At 39.7% G+C, this 24041-nt stretch overlaps 1 protein-coding gene across 1 annotated transcript; it reads right to left on the bottom strand.

The window, feature by feature from the left end:
* Positions 1-16075: 16075 nt before the first annotated feature.
* LOC127416646 (extracellular calcium-sensing receptor-like) lies at positions 16076-20166 on the bottom strand. The gene is made up of 6 exons (XM_051656089.1): positions 19943-20166; positions 19475-19772; positions 17986-18819; positions 17586-17807; positions 17068-17191; positions 16076-16971 (listed from the first exon to the last, which is right to left on the bottom strand). Exons 1-6 carry the CDS (start codon positions 20164-20166, stop codon positions 16076-16078), a joined length of 2598 nt encoding a protein of 865 aa, XP_051512049.1.
* Positions 20167-24041: the final 3875 nt, after the last annotated feature.

Raw genomic sequence — 24041 nt, 5'->3', positions numbered from 1 at the left:
GGTAGCTACATGATTTAAAAACTAAAAAAAAAGTTGGTCATTAATGTTAACTCATTATTTACCAATCCCTGTCAGTTTTCTGTGCATGGACAAGTCAGAAGAGTAAAAATGTCAGCTTTTTGTAAGTACAGTGTGTAAATAATGTACTTTGTATGTGAAAGGCATGACAATGCATGCATACAGATGATTAAACAGAAAAAAATACATATTTAGGGAAACAACAAGTCTTTTTTCATTAAATTAGATTTACTTTGTTTCTACTAGGGTTGTGATGATACCATAATCATATCTTACAATACTATCCCAGCAAAAGTATCATGATACCAAATAGTATCATGATACCACACGATAGTGTGTTTATTCTTAACACAGTTTGTCACAGTGGATCTTAGAAACTAGCCATTCCACTTGCTGCTCCGGAAGTGGTGAAAATAACTGATGGATAAACTGGGAGAAGGCTGAAATTGACTAACTTGTTACCTAATACATTCATAGTTTGATGTAAAAAAAAAAAAAAAAAAACTCTTCACTGCATCAAAACAGCCAGTTAAAACAGCAATGGCTTTAAACTTTTATTCCATTATTTGTGTGATTATTTGAATGTTGGTAAAATAAAAATAAAGATATTATAATGCTGAAAAGACTGTTTTGAGCAGCCGTTTCATTATAAACATTCAGCCCCTCTCTCCTGGTAAACAGCAGCACAAATGCAATTACACACACACACACACACCAGTTTGATTGCATGCCTTAGGGATGTGATCAAACAGATCTGATCATACAGTAAGTGCAAAGTTACTGCCACCATACATTTGTAATTGAAATAAATAAAATAAACGAGAGCAACGTTCGATTTTTTTGGAGAAACTGTAAATCTGTAAATGTTAAGATAAAGCATTTAGGTTAGATGAAGTGGCACTAACCCTGCAGAGGCAGTGGGATGTGTCCAAAGGTGTTTAATAAGGTTGCTGGTGTTTCACCCTTTGGCTTGAAATCTTTGTATATATTCATGGCAGATGGGTTTTCCCAGTCTCATCAGGCAAAACCCAAAATAATTCAAAATCTCGTACGTGAATTGTGTTTTTTAAAAAGCTTCTCACTCTCCAAAGTTTTATTTAAATCCATATTATCTATTAGGAGACATGATTGCCAAATTAACATGCTGGGATTCAGACGTGTGTGTTTGAAGCATGGGAAAACCACACACTGAATAATAAACTATACCATACAGGGGGCAAATTCTAAACAGCATTTTGTGCTCTTAAAGGGCACTGTGTGAAGGGGATGCAACTCGAAAAGACTACATTATAGGTCTGATTCAAATGAAGTTTTTAGCTAAAATAATATTTAATACCGCACATACAGCATAACTTACATTTAATACCTTTAATACAGTTTAAAAAATACTGTGGAGTAAAATACTGCCAGTATTTTGAAGCTTTAGTATCGCAATACTACCGTAGCACCAGTATACCATGCAACCCTAGTTTCTACAAACTTCTGACACCTTTGAAAAACAGGTGGGGCTATATCAAAGATTAACCATAAATGCAAATTAGTGCCGAGACCTCAATCAGTTTTAGCTAATGAACCAATATTATTATTAAATATATATATTTACTATTATTGTTGTTGTCAATGGTGATTGTGGTGTTGTGATGCATGTTGTTGTTGTAATGGCATAATTTGACAATTAAAATATACACTACATAAAATAAATTCTCCATTAATCTTTTTTTCTTTTTTTTTTTCATTTTATATTCTCCTCATTGTATTATTACTGTGCACATAATGATAAACATACCTTGTTCTATACCCTTTTAGTTTCAAATTATTTATGTGAACGTAAACACCTTTTGTCCTCAAATCCAATCTACAAAGCATTAAACTACACATTTTAACTTGCTAAGAAAGAAGCTTGAACTATGAGATATCCTTTATAAAATTGACACCCGATGACATAGTGAATGACATCAGTATTTCTATAAAAGTCCAGGTCAACCAATAAAACCTCAGATGAGTGAAATGAAAACTAATTGCACAATCAGATTACAAAGAACTGTCAAGTGATGAAGACTTATTATTAGAGGATTTTTTTCCCCCCATTATGACAACAATTCACACATCTTACAAGTTAAAAGAGGTATATATGACATACGCTTTGTGTAGGTTAACAGTTTATATCTGTGGCTTGAATTTTTCTAAAACTAAATAGCCTAACACTTTATTTAACAAAATGTCATCTGTTTTTTTTTTTGTTTTTTTTTAAACAGGAATATGTACAGGTAGATACTGTTTGCACGAATACTGGGCTTTACACAGAGGGAAATGAACAAAGAGAAGAAGATTCTGCCTTCAATGCATGAACCATGAATATGAAGTTCTAATTGAGGACTAGGCTTCATGGGAGTGCAGGTGTTAATAACATAATATATTCAAGACTGAGAATTAATAGACAGGCATGGAAATATCACATTATTGCTGTGTTTAAAAAACCCCAGCTGGATATCACAAAACCCCACTGGATATCAAATCTGTTGCAATCTGTAGCATGGAAAAGTGCAGATATTGCTGATATTACAAATAATTCACTAGTGTTTTATTTAATCAACGATTGGCTTTTCTCTTAGACAATACTATAATCTTGCCTAATTTTATATGTTATTTTAGTCTTGCCACAGAAAAGCTACCAGCTCGTGTGCTTGTATAACTGACAGACACGGTTTTGCCCAGTGACTGGTTTCTATAAGATGTATATTTGCAAAGTAATGCTCACTTTTGTCCTTTTACTTTTGTCAAAAGATTCTTTGATTGAGTGTGAGGCCAGAATTACACGAGTAAACTTGGCTACAACTGGCAGAAATACTTTGAGCGGAGCAAAGTGCTAAATGACGTTTTTGTTCCAACCAGCAGTATCAAACTTTGAAATGATGAAAATGATTTAAATTAACAAAGGTTACACAGATATGACTAAAAGCAGAAAATAAATGTGTGTAGGGTATGTTCGTGTGTAGCGTTGTTTATGCAATTCACAGTCTTTTAAAAAGTGAGTGTGGCACTTATTCCATCACAGACGTGGGCGACCTAAAAGTATGCTTATATTCAACTCAGCAGGTGATGTTTTATTTGTGCTGTGAAATGCATTTAACCTCCTGTTTAATGGAATAATGTTAATGTGACAACAGCAAAAACCCTAAGCATCAACATAAATTAAAAAAAAAAAAGTGTGTAAACTGCTTAGATGCTAAATGCATATTCTGCTGAGAATTAAGGATAAACTTTAACAGTAATTTTCAACCTATTTCTCCTAGCCTAATTGGTAATGGACTAAAAACAGTAAAGGTCAATATAGCATCTGAAGAAAATGTTTACTTTCATGAGAAGAGAAAAGAAAATGTAGCCCCTTATGATTTACTGAAATAGGACATTCCTAAATCATTGTTCTCTACAAATTGCACTTTTGGGCAACATGATGAATTTTCACCTGCTCCTTGTCTCACTAACTCGGCTCACTTACTTTCATTTTATATTGTGTTACACTGCGTTTAGGATCACTTTTGTCCTCTGTATCTCCTGTGTTCTGTGAAAAATGATTGTGGTGTTAATACAGTACACATTGTCAATGTCTTCTTTGAAAAAAAAAAAAAAAAAAAAAAAAATTGAACAATTTCAATTATCAACTGCTTCTCAGCCATTCTATTATCTTTTTAAATGTAATGTTATTTTTAAAAATGGAACACACTTTCAAATATCAATTGATTCTCAGTAAATTCTAAAATAAATAGTTAGTCCTAAAATAAATAAACAGTTCCTTATAACAACGACGTCTGGTATTTAAGTAACATAATAACATGAATTCAATTTGATAAATGTATAAACATTTATAAAAGAACACCAAGAGCACTAAATCCTCCAAGCATCATCGCTGCAATTAAAATATACTGTAATTTCAGATAAAACATACATAGTGATTTGATTACTTTTTTCAGATGATATTTTAGCTGGCAGGTCATTGCAATGGCCACCATTACAGTCACTACCTTGCTAATACAAAATTAGCTACTAAAGTTATATAATTTACATATAATAAAAATATCATACCAAGGCTTACAATAAAGCTACCATAAAAAAGGTATGCAACTGTATTGAACTGTATTACAGTCATTTAATTTTTCTTTCTTTCTTATTTTTATTGTATTTTTTTACCTGCCATTTACAGTATGTAGCTACTTTGTGCAGCATTGTTTGCACAAAAAGTGCAATATACAGCACTGTGCAAAAGTCTTAGGTGCATTGTATTTTCACAAAAACATTAGTCTTAAATTGGTTATTTTATATATTGTGCTTATAGTGTATCATTAGAATCAGTTTTAGATTTCAACATTCCCTTTGCAAATACAATTGAATAAGAGAAGAACAAGGAGCCTTGCAACAGATTATATGGCCCCCACAGAGTCCGGATCTTAACATCATTGAGTCAGTCAGGCATTACATGAAGAGACAGAAGCAATTGAGACATTTATTTATTTAAAGTAAACAGGATTAGATCTTACCCTTATAAGAAGATGCAATACTGGAAGTCTGTCCCAGCCGCTGCATTTTTCTTACAAGAGCACCCTTTTGAAGCAGAGGCAATAAGAAATTAGTATTATTATAATTTTATTAATAATTTAAAGTAAAATAATATTATTTTAGATAATAATAGGTTGGAATGCTCCTATCAGGATTTTTATGATCGGCCAATACCGATCCCAATCATTTGACCTTTTATCAGGATCTCTGTCATAATGGGCAATTTGTAAGCTTTCTGCACAGTCACTATTCATTGAATTTTCCTCTTTTCAGTAATATCACTTTGCCTAGTTTTTGCTGACAAAAAAAAAAAAAAAAAGTTTAAAAGGCTTATTAAAAAAGCTTTTTTAAGAAGACTTTAAAACAAGTATAGGCTAACAAAATTTACCTATCTGTCACTCGACATTGTGTCGATGTTGTGATACTAGGAGTCACTCTTTTGGGAGCCCCAAACACCTCTGCTTTTTTGAAAAAAGGCCAATGAGAATTGGCGAGTGGAATTTGCATGCCACTCCCCTGGACATACGGGTATAAAAGGAGCTGGTATGCAACCACTCATTCAGATTTTCTCTTCGGAGCCGAGCGGTTCTATTCATTGAGCTGAATTCATCCGCCGAGTTCATTCACCTCTCTCTGCTGGATATTACAGCGCATTTCAGCGGCTTCTTCCCCTCTGCATCTGTGGTTTGCAGAGAACGCCCCTGGGCGCTACGGCAGAACATTTAAAAGAGTATATTCTAAAAGAGTATATTTTCTTTCTGAAAGAGCGGCACACACGGAACGTCTTTTTAAAGACACGTCTTTTTAAAGATGCCTTTCCATTTGCGTGTTATTCCTGGTTGCGGTCGTTATCTCTCCGCTTCCGACAGCCACGATCGCTGTCTTACGTGTCTGGGCACTGCCCATGTGGAGACATCGTTCGTGAATGAGTCATGTCCTCATTGCGAGAACATGACCATGGCAGCATTGCGGTCGCTTTCATATGAAAGCAAGCCACCCCAGCAGCTCCCCGCACCGGTCCTTCAACCTATGGGTTTGAGGCTTCGTCGGTTAGCACTGGGGGCGATTTAGCAACATCAATGGGACCACCTCCGCCGGGTATCCCCCCACAGACCTCACATTCCCCAGCATGCTCGTTTGCCCCAGTCGGGCTCTCAGCGCGAGTTTGACTTCTCATTCGGAGCTCTGGAAGACAATGAGTTATCGAGCGCAGCATCGGAGAGTGGGCTCGTCCAGTCTGACGCAGAGGCTTCGGCTCGGCTTCCTCCTTTGGGAATGGTCAGCCAGCCTCACGGCGACGCGGAAATGACGGACGTGCTTTCCCAGGCGGCCGCGAGCATCGGGCTAGAGTGGAACCCTCCACTCTCCCCTGAACCCTCGCGGCTCAACGATCGGTTCCTGGACATGGGGCACTGCCCACGGCCACGCCCCGCCCCCATTCCTTTCTTCCAGGAAGTGCATGAGGAGCTGACAAGATTGTGGGAGGCAACTTTTACTGCCTGGTCCCGGTCTTTCAGCTCCCCCGCTCTCGCTACCCTCAATGGCGGAGCAGCCAGGGGGTATTCGGTGATTCCCCAGGTGGACAAAGCGCTCGTGGTGCACTTGTGTCCGCAGAGCGCCACCACCTGGCATGTGCACCCGAGACTCCCATCCAGGGCCTGTAGGTTTACGTCGTCCCTGACGGCTAGAGCCTACGGTGCCGCTGGACAAGCCACCTCTGCCCTGCACGCCATGGCTCTCCTGCAAGTACACCAAGCCAAGGCGCTAAAAGAACTGCACAAGGGAAGTTCTGACCCGGGATTGATGCAGGAACTGCACTTGGTGACCGACCTCACTCTCCGGGCGACGAAGGTCACGGCACGGTCTCTCGGGTAGGCAATGTCCACCTTGGTGGTCCAGGAGCACAACCTTTGGCTAAACTTGGTCGAGATGGGAGAAGCGGACAAGACACGGTTCCTTGACGCCCCCATTTCCCAGGTTGGCCTGTTTGGCGACGCCGTCGAGGACTTTGCCCAGCAGTTCTCAGCAGTGAAGAAGCAGATGGAGGTTTTACAACATACCCTGCCCTGGCATGGCTTAAGACCCCGCATCCTGTCTGCTCGTCGCCAAGGGCATCCTCATGCAGTAACAACACCGGCTCCGCTGTAGCTCGCCCCCATGGCCTGTCTCCGGGGTGGAGCTCGCCGCAGGAAGCAGATGCCATCCGTCCTACGGCCGGCCGCTAAGAACCCAAGGAAGGCTTCGAAGCACCCCTGAGACGGGCGACCCAGGGGCGAGGAGATCCACCTCTCTGGGCTGGTCGACAGACCACTCCATCCCCGGTGGAGGGCCGGGAGGAGAATCTTTTGTCGCCGCATGCCCAGGAGGCTGTGGCACCTAAAAGCCTGACAAAAGAATGGTTCCCTTGTCTCCTGGGTCATATATCTGGTGCGCACGGCCATCATCACGTCCACTGTCCCATTTTGGCGGGTATGGCGCTCCAGCGGTGGACCCCCCGCCCCTGTGCACCCAGCTTTGGCACAAACATGCCCACATGGGATTGGTTCCAGTGGACTATGGGGACGAGATTCCTCTTCCCCCTCCTCGACCAATCTTATGGTGGGAGGCAGGAGCCAAGTAAGTGCTTCAATGTCCCTGGACTCAGCATGGCCATGGGGCTCGAGTCCCCTCGACATGGCACCTCGAGCTCCGCCCTGCCGCGAGGCCCCACCCGCCGGTACGTCCGATGTGATCATTCCCTTGGTCCCCCACGCCCGGAGTTTGGGCGCATCACTCGCGCTTTCCAACCACTCGCGATGGCTGACCTGGACTGTCAGACACGGCTACGCAATTCGTTTCACCAGGGGCCTGCCCAGGTAAAGCGGCATCCGCTTCACCTCAGTGAAGGGCGAGAATGCCGCTACCTTGCGTACGGAGATCGCTACCCTTCTGCGCAAGGGCGCGATAGAACCTGTCCCTTCAGCTGAGATGAAGAAAGAGTTCTACAGCCCTTACTTCATCGTACCGAAGAATGGTGGTGGGTTGCGACCAATCCTGAACCTGCGAGTACTGAACCGGGCTTTGCACAGACTCCCATTCAAGATGCTGATGCAAAAACACATTCTAGTGAGCATCCGACATCTAGATTGGTTCGCGGCGGTAGACCTGAAGGACACGTACTTCCATGTACTTCTCAGTCCTACCTCGACACAGACCCTTCCTGCGGTTTGCCTTCGAGGGCCAGGCGTACCAGTACAAGGTCCTCACCTTCGGCCTGTCCTTGTCCCCTCGCGTCTTCACGAAGGTCGCGGAGGCAGCCCTTACCCCGCTAAGGGAAGTGGGCATCCGCATTCTCAACTATCTCGACGACTGGCTGACCTTAGCTCACTCTCGAGAGTTGCTATGCGCACACAGGGACCTTGTGCTCCAGCACCTCAGCCGACTGGGGCTTCGGGTCAACTGGGAAAAGAGCAAGCTCTCCCCGGTTCAGAGCATCTCTTTTCTCGGTCTGGAGTTGGACTCAGTCTCGATGACAGCACGCCTCACGAACGAGCGCGCACAGTCAGTGCTGAAATGTCTGAAGGCGTTCAGACAGAGAACAGCGGTTCCACTGAAACACTTTCAGAGGCTCCTGGGGCATATGGCATCCTCAGCGGCGGCCACACCACTCGGGTTGATGCATATGAGACCACTTCAGCACTGGCTTCAGACTCGAGTCCCGAGATGGGCATGGTGCCGCGGGACACATCGTGTGACCATCACGCTGGTCTGTCGCCGCCTCTTTAGCCCTTGGATCGACCTGTTATTTCTACGGGCAGGGGTTCCCCTAGGGCAGGTCTCCAGGTGCGTCATGGTTTCAACGGTCACCTCCAAGATGGGCTGGGGCACCGTATGCAACGGGCACACAGCTGCCAGCTCTTGGACTTGCCCGCGGCTGCGTTGGCACATCAACTGCCTAGAGTTGTTGGCAGTACTGCTCGTCTTGCGGAGGTTTCGGCCGTTGATCCAGGGCAAGCACATGTTGGTCCGGATGGACAACACAGCGACGGTAGCTTACATCAACCGCCAAGGTGGTCTACGCTCCCATTGCATGTCATAACTTGCCCGCCGTCTCCTCCTCCGGAGTCAGCAGCGCCTCAAGTTGCTATGAGCCACTCACGTCCCGTGCGACCTCAACACCGCAGCGGATGCGCTGTCATGTCAGGTTACCCTCAGGGGAGAGTGGGGACTCCATCCTCAGGTGGTCCAGCTGATTTGGAGTTGATTTGGTTGAGCACAGGTAGGCCTGTTTGCTTCCCGGGAATCCTCCCACTGCCCGCTTTGGTACACCCTGACCGAGGCACCTCTCGGTATAGACGCGTTGGCACACAGCTGGCCCCCTGGACTACGCAAGTACACATTTCCCCAGTAAGCCTACTTGCACAGATCCTGCGCAAGGTTAGGGAGGACGGGGGCCAAGTCATCCTAGTAGCACCCTACTGGCCCACCCAGACATGGTTCTCGGATCTCACACTCCTCACGACAGCCTCCCTTGGCAAATTCCCCTGAGGAAGGACCTTCTTTCTCAGGGACGGGGCACCATCTGGCACCCGCGACCAGACCTCTGGAATCTCCATGTCTGGCCCTTGGACGGGACGCAGAGGACTTAAGTGGCCTACCGCCCACGGTGGTAGACACGATCACTCAGGCTAGGGCTCCCACTACGAGGCACCTGTAAGCCTTGAAGTGGCGTCTGTTTGCTAAGTGGTGTTCTTCCTGACGCGAAGACCCCCAGAGATGTGCAGTCGGATCGGTGCTTTCCTTCCTGCAGAAGAGGTTGGAGGGGGCTGTCCCCCTCCACCTTGAAGGTGTATGTAGCCACTATTTTGGCTCATCACGATGTGGTAGATGATAAGCACTTGGGGAAGCATGACTTGATCATCAGGTTCCTGAGAGGCGCTAGGAGGTTGAACCCCTCTAGATCGCGCCTCGTTCCCCCGCGGGACCTCTCTGTAGTCCTTCAGGGTCTACGGGGAGCTCCCTTTGAGCCCTTGGAGTCAGCTGAACTTAAGGCACTCTCTTTCAAGACTGCCCTCCTGACTGCACACACTTCCATCAAGTTGGGGAACTGCAAGCATTCTCTGTCACCGAATCGTGCCTGGAGTTCGGTAGGGGTTAATCTCACGCGATCCTGAGACCCTGACCGGGCTATGTGCCCAAGGTTCCCACGACCCCTTTTAGAGAGGAAGAAAACAGCTCACAGATGCACGCTAAACTTTCCAAACAGCTTCAGGTGATGTAGATCCCAAAGTATAAAATACCAAATAAGTAAATACAGAAGCACTCTCGTTGTGGAATAAGCAGAGCTGAAGCTGCAGCTCCGCTGAAGCAAAACTTGTGTGTCGAGCATCTTTAAAGGAAACACCCCGGCGTTACATCTTTAATGCAGTTATATTTAATGCGTTATAGTTTTATGTAACAGGGTAGAAGGAAAGGAGGAGGCGAGAACTGGCTTAACGATATAAATAATATTTTAATAATAAACTGAATCAAAAGACGAACACACAAAGGTGTCGGACAGCTGTCCGTAACTCTCTCTCTGTTGCACTGCCATCTCCAGTGGGCCTTTATCCCTCTCGGGCTAATTAGCCCAATTAGTGGCCAGGTGTGCGGAATCACGACCAGGCCCCGCCCTCCGCTCTGCCACACTTTATTAAAGTTCAAATAATAAGGAAGTAGTTCATGTAAATAACTACAAACTCCGAAACTGGCATTTCTCTGTTCGGTCAGCACCTCTTCTGTGAGTTGTGTGAAGTGTCCCGATCTAAGGAGGAGTGATTGAAACTGCAACTGGCTGTTGCACACTCTGTCACGGGGACGCTCATCCCTCGAGCACGCGCGCATGCTGCAGCTAGATTATAACGTGATGGCTCACTACTTATTGAATCATAATGTGTTTCACTGAGCATTTCTTATTGTGAAGAAAATTGGCAATATGCAGCTTTATTAATAAGAGAGTTTTTTTTTTTTGTGTGTGAGTTAAAGATGGACTGAAGTGAACAGAAAGGTGAGAGAGGGTAATCTTCACCCCATTATACAAAAAAATAAGTTTTTGATTTGTTTTGGCTTGTTTTCCAATATAAATATCTAAAACTCCTTTAAAACAAAGTATATTTACTTTAGCAGCTATACTGTAGAAGAAAAAATTGTTATCTGAGAATGTTGAATATAATATTAAAAATACAAATATTTTAAAATATCTAAAAATCCTTTAAAAAAAAGATGCATTCACCTGAGAAGCAGCATATAAGATATTTAGACTTGCTTTTAGAGAATAGATCTTGAATATAAGTATATTTTGTCTTTACTGCACTCGCAGAAGTATAACCAAGTGAAAAAAAATCCACTTATATACAAAATCCACTTATTTTTGTCTCTTAAAGCAAGTCTAAATATCTTATATGTTGTTTCTCAAGTAAATTTATTTTTAGACCATTTTAAATGGAAAACAAGACAAAAAGACTTTAGGATTTTTTGCAGTGACATTTTTTTTACTGAATTAAACTTTAATTCAGTGAATGTCATTTAGAGGTATATTTAAATGATGATTTTGTCCTCTTTATTGTTAGCAAGCACGTTTAATACAACATTTTAAGTCAAGGCACAAGCTGAATAGTCGGTTAAGAGCTAATGATTAATTGATTTATCATTGCAATAATCGCCCAAATAGATGAATAATCATTCTAATAATTGTTAGAATAATCGATTATCAAAATAATCGTTAGTTGCAGCCCTATATGTTATGCAGATTTATTTAAACTACACATCGTCACTCTTAATAAAATTCAGTTTGAATGATGATAGATATTACAAAACAAACTGGCTTTGCTTTCAGATATTCAAATATTGTCTACAGAGATGACTTGAACCATTAAGAGCCTAATGAAGTGTTTTATAATAATAATACTAGTCAACAACATCAGACTGAAATGTGAAATTTAGCTTTGTGGTAAAGTTAATTACCAGTTTTTGAATACCACCAATGTTAATTGGTAGAATCACTCTGGACCCCACACACCCTGCCCACCTCTTTGAACTGTTGCCTCTGGCCGGCGCTACAAAGCACTGAGCACCAGGACATCCAGGCTCAAGAACAGTTTTTACCCTCAGGCCATTTTCCACATGAACAATTAAACTGCCTCAGGACTCACCCATAGTGCAATAATGTAAATACATGTCTCATGTTCATATGTAAATTCACATATTTAATTCAATAACAGTACATACCCCTACCTTGCACATACATTACCACTTGCACATGTACATACACCATTCTGTTATATGTCCTATTATTTGTATGTCTATTTATACTCTTACCTTGTTTTATATTCTGTGTCTCACTGTAATGTGTAATCTTTGTGTATGTGTGAACACTTGGCAATAAAGCTCATTCTGATTCAGATTTTATTTTTTTATTATTTTTTATTTTTTTTTACTCTATGTTTGTCAAGTTCCAAATAAAGAACAAATTATATAAAAGGAAGTAGTTTTCATTTATAAAGCATTTAATTCAATGACTGGATTTTTAAAAAATAGGCATTACAGTATGGTTATTTAAAGGAATAGTTCACCTAAAAATGAAAATATGCTGATAATTTACTCACCATCAGGCCATCCAAGATGTATCTGAGTTTCTTTCTTCATCAAAACAGAATTTAAGACTTTAGGATTTCATTTCAGGCCTCCTCCACAAAACAATGCAAGTGGATTTCCTCCATTTTTTGACAGTCCAAAATGCATATTAAGGGTGCATCAAAATAATCCACACAACACCAGTCGACAAATAAATTTCTTCTGAACGCAAACGATTGATTATTTTTAGAAACAAAACAATACTTATATACTTTTTAACTACAAATGTTCACTCTGTGAAGTGCACTCATGAGAGGGATGACGTAAGCTCGTTGGTAAGGTCACACGTAACATGGAGGAGGAGTCAGGAAGCGCATCATTGTTTTCAAGAGAAACTTGTGCCGTTCACAAACCAAAACAGTCCAAAACAATTTCAAAACAATATAAAATAAAATAAAAAATAATTTCCAAATAATAATAATAATAAAAAAGAAATAAACAATGTAAACTCCTCCTCCACGTGACGTGTGACCTTACCAAGGAACTTACGTCATCCCTCACATGAGCACACGTCACAGAGATGTACGGAAGCGAACATTTTTAGTTAAAAAGTATTTTTATAGACGATAAAAAATGGAGGACATTCACTTTGATGAAGAAACTCAGATACATCTTGGATGGCCCAGGGTGAGTAAATTATCAGCAAATTATCATTTTTGGGTGAACTATTCCTTTAATATATAAACTAATTTTTATTTTTATTTTTATTTTATTTTTTAAAATGTAAATATCGTGATATATATCGTTATCGTGATATAAAATTAGTGATATCATGATATAAGATTTTGGTCATATCGCCCAATTCTATGTTGCATAATAAAAAATATTTCATGATTGTCGTTCTTTTCAGGCCACATAAGAACACAGGCTTTAAAAGAGAGCTTTTATGCCATCGCGCATTTGTGAAGTTCAAGAAGGTAAAGTACCTTGAATAATAATAAAAATGCTGCAAATCAAAAGTATAATATAAATAATTTAACATCTGTGACATTGAAATAAAAAAAATAAAAAAACTGTTGCAAGTTAAAAGTAAGTGTAATTGAAGTTAGAGTTAGGCCTACACATTTAATTTATGTCCAACTCTTCAGCCTTTTCTCTTTATTTTGGCCTCTTTGGATGTGTTTTCTTTTAAAGATTACTTTCTGTTTGGTCAGGATTAACATTAGTGTTGATGGCTCTATAAATTCATTTATACAGAAATAGTTCTAGCCTATAAATTTAGCTTCTGTATAGGCCTTTTATATTTTTATGTAGGGTAAGATGGGGGAAGACGCTCCCGGGGGTAAAATGATTTTTTCTCACTTTTTCTCTTGAGCATAGATGGCACTAAATCTCATCTGAACACCTTAATTTATATTCCTTATAACCTAATAGGCTAATTGAGTGGAATACATCTATATTCATAGTATATCTATTATGGCATGCCCCAGTAGTGGTGTAAGATGGCCCCTTTTCATAATTTTTAATTTTGTGCTATGACAACAAAATTAGCAAATGTTTCTATTTATTTCCCTTGATAATGTATGTTGGACGATACATCATCATCCTGTATCCCATTACCCCATCTTACCCTATATTTACAATGTTACATACAGTGCTTTTATAAGGGATTAGTTTTTTGTACAAGTGCATATCAATAAATAAATACATATAATGAATTATATTATTTTCATATTTTTAAAGTTTATGGCGTCATTACATTGGTCTATCCTGTCGCCAACCAATCACTGCATTGCTGATCATGGTTTTGAGTATGATACATATATGTGCCCTTTTCAGTAAACACAGGAACGCACAATTATCTCAGACAACTCAATCCAGATATAGGCTAAAAATCAAATCCGCTAATGCGTTTGAAGAACAGAATTAGCTAGAGAGGAATTATCACGATTAGAAGATGGAATGCGTCATATCATCTCAGATGTATTAAGCAATGTACGAAGAACGGGCCCCATGCATACCTGTTTTGAACAATCTGTAGGTAGTATTGGTAATGTGAGGATCATACCTGATGCTGCTACTAATGGCCCTTCTGAGCAGTCTGTGCACGAAATATTGATGTAATGTTCCTTCTCTACGTCAGATCATGGAATGCCATCATAGTTGTTAAAAACAATGTTATTTTACCCTGAAAGTTGGCAAAAAGGTCCAAATCCACTATGAAGGTGCACCACACAAAGTCAGCGTTACGAGAAGCTTAGTTACGGTGTTCGATGAAGGTCAAAATAAATTAAGGGATAAGTAATTTACCGCAATCACAGACATTCTTCTTAGAAGGGATTTGAGTTCTCAGAGAACCCCAGAATTAGCGGAAAATCTTTAGGTAATTATTTTGTATTGTTTTGTAATTTTGTATTTCTTTAACGAGATTGTGTAAGAAAACACAGATGTCTTTGATTTGAATTCAGACTACTAACCGGCCCCTAACCACATCCACCAATGTTTTAGCAATAAATGTGTTGAGTTAATATGCGTTATTAATAATAATTGTATATCCTTTCTTATATGCTAAAATTGGAACTTTCCTGGCCCATGACTTTATATATATATATATATATATATATATATATATATATATATATATATATATATATATATATATATATATATAATTTATTTTATTTGATTGGTTTTTTTTTTCCTTCACCTGTACTTGTCTTTATGACTCAGTGATTGTATTCATACATTGTTTGATCTTAATTAACATTTATATAGAAAAAATACTAGTACAAATCACAGTTTTAGCACCATTTGTGCACTTTTCATATGGTCCCTTATATACCATAGGCAAATTTTCCAACTTAGGCCCTATATCAATGTTAAATTAGCGATCGGGAATGTTTTCACCGTGACACCATCTGACCTGCTTAAATATGGGACAAATTGCGTCCAGTATTGATTCGATAGGGACACATCATTTTATCTTTAAATACAGAACCATCCCTTATTTTACAGGACAGGTGGCAACCCTAGCTACAAACTAGTTCCAGAGTTTACTTGCTAGTGTAGACAAATGTAAATATCTACAAGCTGTTTTAAGCTCTCTGTGTTTTGTCCTGTTTTAGTTGACTTGTAAATGCGTATTTTGACAGCTAAAACAATTGTCTTTCTGAAGCGTACAACTAACATAAAGTGTAAATTAGTGGTGAATTCGTTTGTAAATGAATCAGTGCTTTTTAAGGAATATTTTAAGTGAACTATCATTCTCGTTAATTTCAAATGTTTCAGTCGTGAACGATTCATGTCTTTAACGAATTAGCTGAGTCAATGATTCACTGATTCACTCATAACGTAAAAGATGCTCATTTGTTGCCATCTGCTGGTGTAAAGATGTAATTGCAGAAATTATCACTAACTGAACAAGTGAATGAAATCTATATGAAGGATTAATCCAAATTCCCACAACTAATTGGATAGCCACAAACACGTAGAAGCGGAGTGATACTAAACATCAGATCAGGAACACCTCTTGGCTGGAACAGATGTTGAAAAATTTGAGTATTGCATCTGAATAGTTTCATCTCACATCCTCAATTCCACATTTTTCTCCATCTGCGTTCTGTGTATGTGTTAACTCTGGAGATAATAAGTCTGTCCTTCTACTGAAAGTGAATGCCAGAACTTAGTAAAACAAAATAGCCATTTGAAATAATAAAAACAGCAACAACAAAGTGTATTTTAAAAGCAAGGTTTAATAACCAGGCAACTTAGGTCATGTTAAATTATTTTTGCTGATGGACAATTGTTGGCTCTCCCTGCACATCAAATAGGTGTCTGGATGCAGTGTGAATTTCACTCACATAAATACAACTTATAAGTGTTAAGCTTGTAACATTCTGTGATGACCTGGGTACTATCTTTTCATCATCTGCTTTTTGACATTTTTTTCAGGCTTTAGTAGTACAATATAACATTTAGGAGCAAATATACACAGCAAGAGACCAAAGGCAGAGGCTAGAATAGCGAAGACATGAACAGCAACCATATACTTTCCATGTGCACTCACATAAACTGGAATGAATGTAATCCACACAGCAAAAAATATTAACATGCTGAATGTGATGTATTTAGCCTCATTGAAGTTATCTGGCAGTTTTCTGGCCAAAAAGGCCATTAGGAAACACAAGCAAGCTAGGAAGCCAATATACCCTAGCACACACCAAAATCCAACTTCAGATCCTACAGCACATTCAACAGTTAAAGTTGCACTCATGAATTTGCTGTTATTGGAAGCAAAGGGTGGCTTGGTTGTCAACCATATGATGCAAATTAGGACTTGCACACAAGTGCACAGGATTACACTTGATCGTTGTTTAGCAGGGCCAAACCACTTCATTGCATTTCTGCCAGGGAGTGTGGACCTGAAAGCCATTAAAACTACCACAGTTTTTGCCAGGATGCATGAGAAGCAGAGAGCAAAGCTGATTCCAAAGGCTGGATACCGAATCCGGCATAGCCCATCAGTGGGTTTCCCTATAAATGTCAGACCAATCAGGAAGCATGCACAGAGGAACAGGAGGAGAAGAAAACTTAGCTCCATATTGTTCCCTCGTACGACTGGTGTCTTCCTGTACATTATAAACACACCAAGCACTGCCAATGTTGCAAAGGCCCCTAATGCTGAAAATGTCCATAGAATTATTCCCAAAGGCTCCTGAAAGGATAAAAACTCTAAAGTTTTGGGAATGCACTGGTTTTGGGCTTGGTTTGGCCATGTCTCCTTTGAACATATCAGGCAATCAATTGAGTCTGTGGGAAAATTGGGGGGAAAGGGCATAAAACACAATTTATTTATTTATTTTTAAGAAATACCATTTTAATGAGGAGCTGTGATGAAATTCACACCTGTTTGATTACTGATCTCTCCTTCTGCACATGGTATACAGTCAAAGCAGCAGACTGGCTTTCCTTTTTGCCTGGCCTTCCTGTAGCCTGGCAGGCAGCTTTTACTGCAAAATGATTCTGGTGCCTAATGACCACAGCAGAGAAAGCAGTAGAGACGAACTACATAGTATGAACACTTTGAGGGTGCATACCACTAAGCATTTTCATTATTTAAAGGAACACCGTGCAGATAATTTTAAGTGGTTTTGTAAGATCACGTAAGTTGATTAATAGTGTGTAAATGAATCTAATTATCTGAGCAACTCAAAATCTAAAATGTTGCTGAATCATCTGCGTATATAATGCAATTGTTGTAGTAATTAAACTTGTATAACATATTTTGAAATGAAATCAGCAGAATTAACAGTCCATTTCCATTTACAAAACTGGATTCTACTTTCAACCATAAACATTAGGAAGAGTTGATGGAAAAGCAAACATAGCAAGGAATATCTGGAGATGAGTGGGATGGCACACACCTTCTCTCCTCTATGCCACATAATTACTGGCTCATCTATTACAAGGTCCTTGTCCTCTTCAAGGGAGGCATCAAAGAAACCCACCCTAACCAGCTGAAGGGAGCCGTCAGACCCTCTTTGCATATTCATCAGGTCATAAGATGCAATGGGGTCACCATTGTCATCAAGTCGGACCTCTTCCCCTAGTGTTGTGAAGTTTGTTCGTTTCATGTAGTGCAGGAGCTTGGGTCAGCATTGGGAGACACATGAATGATGCAAAGTAAAGCAAACACATTAAAATACAATAAATGTACATTTGTAGATGTTAGAGGCTCTTTGTTTCGTACAAAGTTTACACTGCCTGATCATTTAGTATTAAGAAAATATAGGTAAATCACATCAAATATAAAGGAACACACACCTGCCATGGCAGAACTGGATTCAGACTCCCACATGTCCCATTCTGAAAGGGGCCCTCCCCTGGTACACATGTGCTCATGTTATGTAGTGCATGTGCTATTAGATACACAGCCTTGTAAACATTGTAGGAGACTCTGAGTTGTGACACGTCTGAATAAAGAGTGTACACATCATCCAGGCTCTCTCTGCCATTGCAAGGTGGCCAGTTCTGTGCCATTTCTCCATGTACATGAGTATTGGAGGAACCATTTAGCTGACAATTGAAAGTCTCTTCCCAAAACTCAGAGAGAAAATGAGACATTTGAGCAAGTGAAACATTTACGCTTCTGAGGTAACTGACAAGATTTGGAATATCAGCCTTTCGTATGGCAAACCCCAATGTTCCCTTTAACAGATCACCAAAATCCTCCCAGAGGGGTTTTGATGTGGCCCAGGCCTCACTGGTAATCCACTGAAGATGTGTGACATTTTGGTGTCTGCACTCTTTTAGGATACTACGCAGTTCTGATTCCCCAGAGAAGTTTAGTATGACTGTGGCAGAAGAGGATCTTAAAATGTTCACAAGCTCCTCCACTGCATTTTGGATCACTGCAACAGGATAAAAGTGGACATAAGCGGGACAAATATTAAATCTTTCAGACTCTTTCAAGAATAGCTGGATGGCGAAGCGGGCGTAGTCTGAATTCACTCCGATAACTCCAACCCATGTCCATTGAAAATAATGGACAAGCTTTACCAAAGCCTTAATCTGAAATGCATCGTTTGGTATTGTCCGCATAAATGTAGGGAACTCTCTTTTGTTACTGAGACAGGAACATGATGCAAAGTAGCTCACCTAAAATCAAGTAAAAACAAAAGATTTCAGTAAGGTTAAAAATGCAGCTCATAAACTACAAGCCAACACCCAAACAGAAGAGACATTAATGCAAAAACATTGTCAATGGACCACAATGATAAATATCTCTTTTATGTATGAAATTATGAAAAAGAAACATATGCAAAATTATACACAGATATATTGTGGCTTGTGTTTCTTTTATGGACACTGAAAAAATAACCACAAAATTTACTTCATGTGGAAACAGCTAAATTAACTGGTTTCATTCGTCAAAAATATAATATAACTGAAATGCCCTGAATACATTTGGCTACACCAGCAACACTAATTTTAAGGGTTGGATGAGGTAGAAATATCTCCTTAAAGTAACCATTAAAAGTTTTAGTGTTTATATATATATATATATATATATATATATATATATATATATATATAAAACTAAGGCAAGGGAAATGTAATAAAAAAATAAAAATAACGATTTGTCAGGTAACCTTAAAATATGCTTCATGATGTAACATCTTAATGAACTGGATTTATTCATTATATATATATATATATATATATATATATATATATATATATATATATATATATGAGGAGGTAGCTCCTAACAACTGCACATTTTAGTTTTTACAGTGTATTTTTGTTTTACCAAAGGTATTTTGAAAGGGCCTAGAGTTCTCAGAACAGCCATGGACACTCCTGATCCAGCATCTCCCACTATTACAGGGCAGGGCTGCTTTTGTGTGTCTTCACAGCCTTGTCCAAAGCCCCTCTCTGGCTGTCCATTGACCAGAAGAAGAGATTTCTTCAAAGATACAGGTATGTCACCACAGCTGTCTCTGATGTGGTAGCCCAGAGTTAGGTTTGGCAAAATGTCTTGCCGCTGGTTTATTTCATCTACAGTAAAGATCATCGTCTGCATCCACCTCATGGCTCGAGAGGTGAAGCTGCAACAGATATAACATATACTTACAGTACAGGCATTGAAATAACTACAATACAACAAAGAAACAAAGAATTAGCTTAACAACAACCATATAGATCAATTAATAAAATTTCTAAACAAGTGTATTATTCATTTACAGAACATCTCTCAGAAGTTAAAACCAAGACACACAATTTATACTTGGTTGGCTCAGGTTCAGTCCTGAAAGAAGAAACTGATGATATAGGGCTGGAATGCAAAGGGAAAAGTCCTCCCAAAACTACATCTCCACCCTGGTAAAAGCTGTAAGTATCCTCATCTCCCTGATAGATGCATTTATCCTTGTTACCCTGACTCTGCACACCAACACACAGCATAAGCCAAAGAGTGGGCAGAGTTGCATGAAGCCGTGCCATATCTGACACAGACAAATGAAGCTGCTGGGTACAGCGTACAGTATATAGACAATCTGTCATTGAGGGATGGTCTTAAGTTTTCTCGAGGAAACATACAAACCAATAGCATATGTCAGCACGCTGTCAATCTTGTATTCACCAAGTCACTTTGAAAGTAATCCAAATTCAGCAATGTGACCATGCTTAAATATTTTATTAAAAAGATTACAATGTCTGGAATTCTAAAATGCTCAAATAAAGATATTTTTCATGTAGGTAAATTTAAATGTAGCTATACTGGTTTTTAATCCTTGTGCACTCTTCGTTTTAGAATCATACTTGATTGTATGGAATTTAGACCATATTTGGCTCTAAATTACTAAATTACACCATTAATTTTCATATAAAATAAGCAGATTTGATGTTATCTTTCAATAAAAACCTTCATTTCAGTAAATTGAAAGAGTGTCTAAACATCAAAATATGTCATGCATTGGAAGACTTTGATGTTTGGCAGTCTGCTAGAATAAAAATTACAATTATTACATGAAATGACAGCTATGTCCATTAGATGGCTTCAGTGCTCCATGCATTGGGGGATCTCTAGAAGCCAATGTTGTAACAAACTTAATTTCTAGAAATTATCACAAGTTTGCATTGGATATATTTTTTAGACTTAAAAAAACAAAACAATTATTTGTCAAATTGAAGCATTTTATTAAACCACTTGGGTTGATGTGTCAGATTTTGCAATGATGCTCTAATTTGCTGTTAAACCTGACCATGCTGCCACAGTTAAATCTGATTGTGCTAAAAAGAAAAGACAGAGTAATTATTTTGTTATCTGTCATTTATTTCAAACATCAAACATCAGAATTCTTGCATTGACTCTGTCACACAAGGGCCAGACTTAGACCTGTGTGGTATGTTTGATATGTATGGACAGGTTTGTCTATACTTGTGAGGGCCAAATGTCCTCATCATTTAAAAAAAAAAAAGCAAAAAAAAAAAAAAAAAGCAAAAAATAAAAAAGCTCTTTTTTGGGGTCAGATGATGTTGATCTTCAATTCTACTGATGTGCAAATGGTTGTGTGGTGGTTAGGTTTAGGAGTAGAGTTTGTGTAGCAGTTGTACTCTGGTTGTGTGGACAAACTTGTGGATCCAAGGAAATACAGACACTGTAGATTGAAATCTTTCACTTTCATTGTGTTATATGGCGCACTGGTCTCTCCCCTTCACTCTGTGCACACTGAACAGAAAATGTTAATGAGCTAGAGCTAATCAAGCAATTAGACATTCAAAATACAGTCAAATAATGCACCTCATCAGATCACATCATTATTATAAACACTTTTGCTTTTATTCATCAATCTAACCAACAAAACAATCAGTATCTAATTTATTTATAAGAACCAGCATTCTCATGGGAAGAGCAATGAGAATGCGTCCGACCCCATCAGCAGCTAGCGCGCTTCTGAGGATCACTCAACTATCACGTTGGGTGCTTCTCATTTCTGAAACTGTACATCTTCGTTTCTTGCTTCTTTTCCTCGCTTCCTAACTCCACCCTCTTAGGAAAAAAGGAAAGGATGGAAGAAAAGAAAACGAGGACAGAGGAATCAGAGCAAGACGGATTTGTAAAATGAAATGTCCTTGCTCAATCTAGCGTCACTTCAGAGCGTGTTTCATGACCTCGGTGTGCTTGCCATTGTGTTATTGAAGCTTTATTTATTAATGTATTAATAATAAATCCAAATAATTCAAGACACACTGTTGAAGTATGTGACGATTTTTGTCTATTTAAACCACAAATGTGAAACATGAATTAAAGCTGCTGTGTTAGATGTGAAGGGGGAAGGACAGTTTATGCATGTGTCAGGTGCTTTGACCAAAAAGTCTTCCATACAGGATGCTCCAGTGTTTCCTCACTCAAGCGTTCTCGATAAGCTTCCTCTGACCTCGATCCTCGCTTCCTCGCCTTGCAATTTGTGAACTGGTACATCCTTAATGATGGTGGACTTCGATCGGTTTCCAGGTCACGGGCTCGAGGACAGAGGAGCGAGGAAACGAGGATGCACAATGTAGGAAATGAGAAGCACCCATTAAAGTGAGTGCCTATGGTACACCACTAATATGTGCCCCACCTGGAAACAACACTTGACATGCTAAATAGAGGCTGAAATAGACCAAACTATTCAGTTTGTTGGATACAGTTCACACTATAAGAAACTATTGTGTAGGCCAACAAACCTCTGAAGCAAATAAAACAAATAATGTTAACACCAAAACTAGTTTTTATGAAGTTCACCAATAAAAAATATCAAAAAATGGCAATGAATACTAATATTAAACTAAGGCATTGACCCAGCTACATACTCCCCCCTGAACTTCACAAAACTTGTTCTTTAAGGATGAGCTGCTGATTAAGAGATTGTGTACTGAATAAACCAAATTGTCAGTTATACTCAGTTCAACAACAAATGCTTCCCAGCCCACAGGGAAAGTGACGAAAGTAGGCTGATCAGACCCTCTAAGAGAACACTTGCAAACAGGGTGCCCCAAACACCACTAATCTGTTTTAAGGTGACAGTTACTCTCAACTCTGTTTTTTTTTTTTTTTTTTTTTTTTACATTAACTCGATGAAATAACAAGACCACATATTTTGTATACCTTTGTATGTAGCATCTTTATCTGTTTTATGCCAATAAAGATCTTGCAAACTCATTAACTGGACTTTATGGTTTGTGTCATGTTCTTGATTAACCTATTCACAGGTTTCACAGTTCTGCCAAATCTTGTTCTGATTTGTGTCACAGTTTGATCAGGGGGCAATTCTACAGGACCCGAAGACATGATGTCATCATTGAATGAGCCTTTATCAGATGTTGGTGCTGCAATGTCACAACTCATCTTTTTACCATCTGGTTGTTCAGTGCAATTGTCAAAATTCCGGGTCACCATAGATTCTGGTCTTGAGGGCTCTGGATTTACAGCCAGAGAAGGGACACTTACAGACCTAGAGGGTAAAGTACCTAGGGGGTCTTTGGAAACAGCAGTCTCTGCTACACAACTGGCAGTATGATCAGACTTTCTACATTCAGACATGGGCATTACAGCATCACTCAAGGGCTCTCTGCCACTTTCAGCAACTGACTTGCTGTTATTGCTGAATGCAGGTTCAATCTCCTCCACTTCAATTGGCAAGAAGTTAGCCTGAAGTAGAAAATTCTGATTGATAGTTTTCTCTTGACCAGTTCAGGTATTACAGATTTGGTATGTATGACACTGAGGATTCAAGGCAACCACTTTCTATGGTGTGGACTCCCACTTGTCTGCCAGTTTCCTACACCCACGTTCACCCTTGTTGGCCAATTAGACCTGTTCACCTACTTTAATGCTGCAGCCTTTTGTCTTTTTATTATACATGTCCGTCTGGCATTGTTGACTGGCCTCAGCGTTCTTCTAAACAAGATGCAGGGCCTCCAAGTTATCCCTTAGCCTTTTCACATACTTGTCATAGTCAGTGATGTCACTGTTACTTTCCACACTGCTGAACATCACATCCACTGGAAGCTTGGGTATTCTGCCATACATCAAGTAAAACAGGGCATAACCGGTGGAATCATGGGCTGTGCAGTTATAAGAAAAAGTCAGCATTTGCAACATCTGTGGCCATTTTTGCTTGGTCCTTGGTGGCAGAGCTCTGATCATGCTACCCAGAGTTCTGTTTAATCATTCAACAAGACTGTTTCCCATGGGGTGATATGCAGTCGTTCTGGACTTTTTAACACCGGTGACATTCCGCAGCTGGAAGTTGGAACCTTGATCTGAATGAATCCTTTCTGGAAAGCCATACACTCAGAAGTACTGTATCGGTCCCAGAGTAGTCTTGCCA

Source organism: Myxocyprinus asiaticus, chromosome 26 (genome assembly GCF_019703515.2).
Source record: "Myxocyprinus asiaticus isolate MX2 ecotype Aquarium Trade chromosome 26, UBuf_Myxa_2, whole genome shotgun sequence".
NCBI lineage: Eukaryota > Metazoa > Chordata > Actinopteri > Cypriniformes > Catostomidae > Myxocyprinus > Myxocyprinus asiaticus.
The sequence above is the reverse complement of the archived record's forward strand: the minus strand, read 5'-3'. Positions and strand labels throughout refer to the sequence as shown.